Source organism: Tachysurus fulvidraco, chromosome 6, assembly GCF_022655615.1.
Source record: "Tachysurus fulvidraco isolate hzauxx_2018 chromosome 6, HZAU_PFXX_2.0, whole genome shotgun sequence".
NCBI lineage: Eukaryota > Metazoa > Chordata > Actinopteri > Siluriformes > Bagridae > Tachysurus > Tachysurus fulvidraco.
This window is the reverse complement of record NC_062523.1, coordinates 4,700,744-4,704,301: the sequence shown is the minus strand read 5'-3', so window position 1 is coordinate 4,704,301 and position 3,558 is coordinate 4,700,744. Positions and strand designations below refer to the sequence as shown.

Genomic DNA, 3,558 nt, shown 5'->3' with positions numbered 1-3,558 from the left:
CCTAGTTGCAGTTCTCCAGAAAAAATAAGTGGTCATATTTCCCGTGCCGTCAGATCCTTGATCTTCAGATGCCATCCTTTGTTTTGTGTTTGTAAAAGCATCATCTGTAAGTTAATTCTTCTTTGTATAATACTTAATGATACATATTTTCATATATTTGTGATCAGTTTATTCGGAGCTTTGATTTTTGTAATGACGGCTTTAGCTATTAGCCTAGCCTTTGTTTGACGGTTTTCAATGTGCTAATCTTAATCTATTTTGATAAGATAACTTCTGTATGAGACAGTATTTGCATTTGTTGTTAATTTCTTGGTTATTTGATAATCCCATTTAAGAAAACTGATGACATTGATTTAATGATTGATATTTTCAGATATATTTGCATGAATGCTAATTAGTCATTAGTTGATTTTTCTGATTGTTGTTTATTTGTTGTTTGTTGCAGTTTTACTCTTAATTCATAATGTACCTGGCATCTTATTAAAAGGCAAAGACTAAGATGAATCCTGACTCGTCTGTACTTTATGGATGGAGTTTGGCTGGCTGTTAAATTGCATTGGTAGATGCAAGGAGAACAGTACAGTAAAAAGATGATAATCCTACAAGCAAATCAAGTTACATGGCAGAAGATTGTAGTCACAATTGTACCATGAACCACGACAAGAAGCTTACAGCCTCTGCAGAGGAAGACGCAGAGGAAACCATGAGCACAGTAGACGGGCTTCTGAGGCAGGCTCAAAACGCTCTCATTCATCACGATCATCGCGGTCATCAAGAATGTCAGCCAGCATGGCAGCAGCCACTGCACGGGCTCAAGCAGAAGCGGCACAAACTTGTGTATTGTTTGTAAAGAAAGAAAATGCAATCAAACTGGACAAGATTAAATTAGAAATGTCCCACAAACTGGACAAAGCCAGAATGGAGGCAGATTTGGAGGTACTCCAACATGAAAGAGAACAATCTGCTGCTTTGGCCCGGCAGAAGTGTTAGAAGCAGCTGTAGCATCAATTGAGGACAATATTTCAAGTGCTAGCTTCTCTGTGTCTTCACATAGCAAAGTGGAGCGCACCAAAGACTAAGTTGAGATGAAAAGTGGGGTGGAACTAAATAAGCCAAAAGAAACAGACATTCAGAATTCGAATTACAGCAACAAACTATACCCTGAGACCTCAGACCCCAACTGTTCTGCTCATAGTCTCAATAAAACGAATCGTGAACAGGATGCCTTCACTGAACTGCCATCTCAGCCACTTGATCAGTCATTTAGAGATGAAGTTAAACAAGAAACATATAATCCTCATGCATCATGTTTCTCTTCGAGGACACTTATCCCAGCATGGCCACATTCAGTTCCGTTTCACCAGCCAGAATCCTCAGGTATGTTAGACTTAGCAAAACATTTAGCATGTCGTGAGCTTGTAAATACAAGTCTCGTGAAGTTTGATGACAGACCTGAGAGTTTTAGAGCATGGAAATCAGCCACTGTTGGAGCCACAGAGGGTTTGGGACTGACAGCCGGTGAAGAGCTGGACCTGCTTATTAGATGGCTCGGCAAAGAATCATCTGAAAGATAGCTTATGTCTCACAGCTGAAGCACAAGGTATCCCTCATGTCTACAAGGGTGCATGTGCAAGCAAAGAAAATCTCCTTGGCTGTTCGGTGTTCAAGCACACAAGGGATGATGACAAGCCTGCTCTGTCTGTTGATATCTTCCTGGACATTATGGACAACGAGTTCTTTAGAGATAGTGACAATAGCTGGGTGGGTCCTCTCCCCTTCAGACACCCTAGACCTCTTCTTCCCAATAACAGAGAGCATGCTCTTACTCGTCTCTACTCTCTTCGTCGGACTTTGCTGAAAAGACCAGAGATGAATCAGCAGTTCACAGACTTCATGCAAAGGTTGTTTGAAAACGATCATGCAGAGTATGCTGCTCCTCTAAGCATTGACCAGGAACGCTGGTATTTACCATACTTTGGGGTTTATCACCCAAAAAAGCCTTACCAAATTAGAGTGGTGTTTGATTCCAGCGCTCAATATCAGGGTCTCTCACTGAATAGCGTCCTTTTGACAGGACCAGACTTGAACAACAGTTTGTTAGGTGTGCTGATCCGGTTCTGAAAGGAGCCTGTTGCCGTGACTGCCGATATACAGCAAATGTTCCACTGTTTCACAGTGAGAGAAGATCACAGAGACTATTTGAGGTTCCTGTGGTTCCGTGACCACGATCTCGAAAAGGATGTGATTGAATGTAGGATGAAAGTCCATGTGTTCGGAAATAGCCCCTCCCCAGCAGTGGAGATTTACAGACTTCATCGGGCTGCCAAAGAAGGAGAGCTTATGCATGGAACCGACACCTACAACTTTGTGAAGAGAGATTTTTATGTGGATGACGGTCTGAGGTCATTTCCAACTGCTGCTGAAGCTGTTGATTTACTTCGCAGGACACAAGCATCCCTGGCAGAATCGAATTTAAGGCTCCACAAGATAATGTCAAACAGCCCATTAGTCTTGTCAGCCTTTCCACCCGAAGACTGCGCTAAAGGTGTCAAAGATCTTGATTTTGGAGATGAAACCGTACCAGCTCAACATAGTCTTGGCCTGAACTGGGAAATATCAATGGACACCTTTACATTTCACTCACCAGACAACAGCAAACCTCTGACTCGTCGTGGCATTCTCTCCACTGTTAACAGCTTGTATGACCCTTTGGGCTTTGCAGCACCTGTCACAATTCAAGGACGATCCTTGTTAAGAGAGCTATCAAAAGGAATAGAAAACTGGGATGAGCCCCTCCCTGAAGAGAAATGCAGGGAGTGGGAAATGTGGAGAAATTCATTGCAAGATCTGGAAAGAATTCATGTTCGAAGGACATATAGCTTGAAGTCACTCTCCAAGGCAAAATGTACGGAGCTGTGCATATTTTCAGATGCCCCCTTCAAGGCTATTGGAGCAGTAGCATATCTTAAGACAATCTATGAAGATGGACAGATCAACATTGGTTTCGTCTTGGGTAAAGCTAAATTGACACCTCCAGACGAACCTACAATTCCTAGATTGGAACTTTGTGCAGCTGTATTAGCTGTTGAGATATTAGATCTAATTTTGGACGAGATTGATTTCGAACCAGACTCTGTAAAGTTTTTCTGTGACAGCAAAGTTGTATTGGGTTACATACACAATGAAAGTAGGAGGTTCTATGTGTATGTGCACAATCGCGTTCAAAGAATCAGGCAATCATCAAATCCTGAGCAATGGCATTATGTGCCTACCGAGCACAATTCAGCCGACTGTGCATCCAGGTCTGTTCTAGCTTCTCTTCTTACAGATTCCATGTGGTTGACAGGACCAGACTTTCTTTATAGACTTTTGGAAAGTGAGCTAATCTTGAAAGAGACCTTTGAGCTGGTGAATCCAGAGACAGATTCAGAGGTTCATCCTTCACCCCAAGTGAGCACTGTTTGATAGGTGTAGTAAAGAGGATTCTGGACTCAATGTTGCTGCAGTACAGATCTCGTCCCCTTTCACATGAAGTCTTATGCACTTTCATGGCTGAAA

At 42.4% G+C, this 3,558-nt stretch overlaps 1 protein-coding gene across 1 annotated transcript; it reads left to right on the top strand.

The window, feature by feature from the left end:
* On the top strand, positions 1–3,558 carry LOC113653107. The gene is made up of 2 exons (XM_047814540.1): positions 1–106; positions 446–3,558. The coding sequence occupies exon 2, from the start codon at positions 2,158–2,160 to the stop codon at positions 3,463–3,465; it is 1,308 nt and encodes a 435-aa protein (XP_047670496.1). The 5' UTR covers positions 1–106; positions 446–2,157; the 3' UTR covers positions 3,466–3,558.

Excerpts from the sequence above, each read along its gene's own strand:
- LOC113653107 (XM_047814540.1), top strand. The coding sequence starts at position 2,158 with ATGTTCCACTGTTTCACAGTGAGAGAAGATCACAGAGACTATTTGAGG.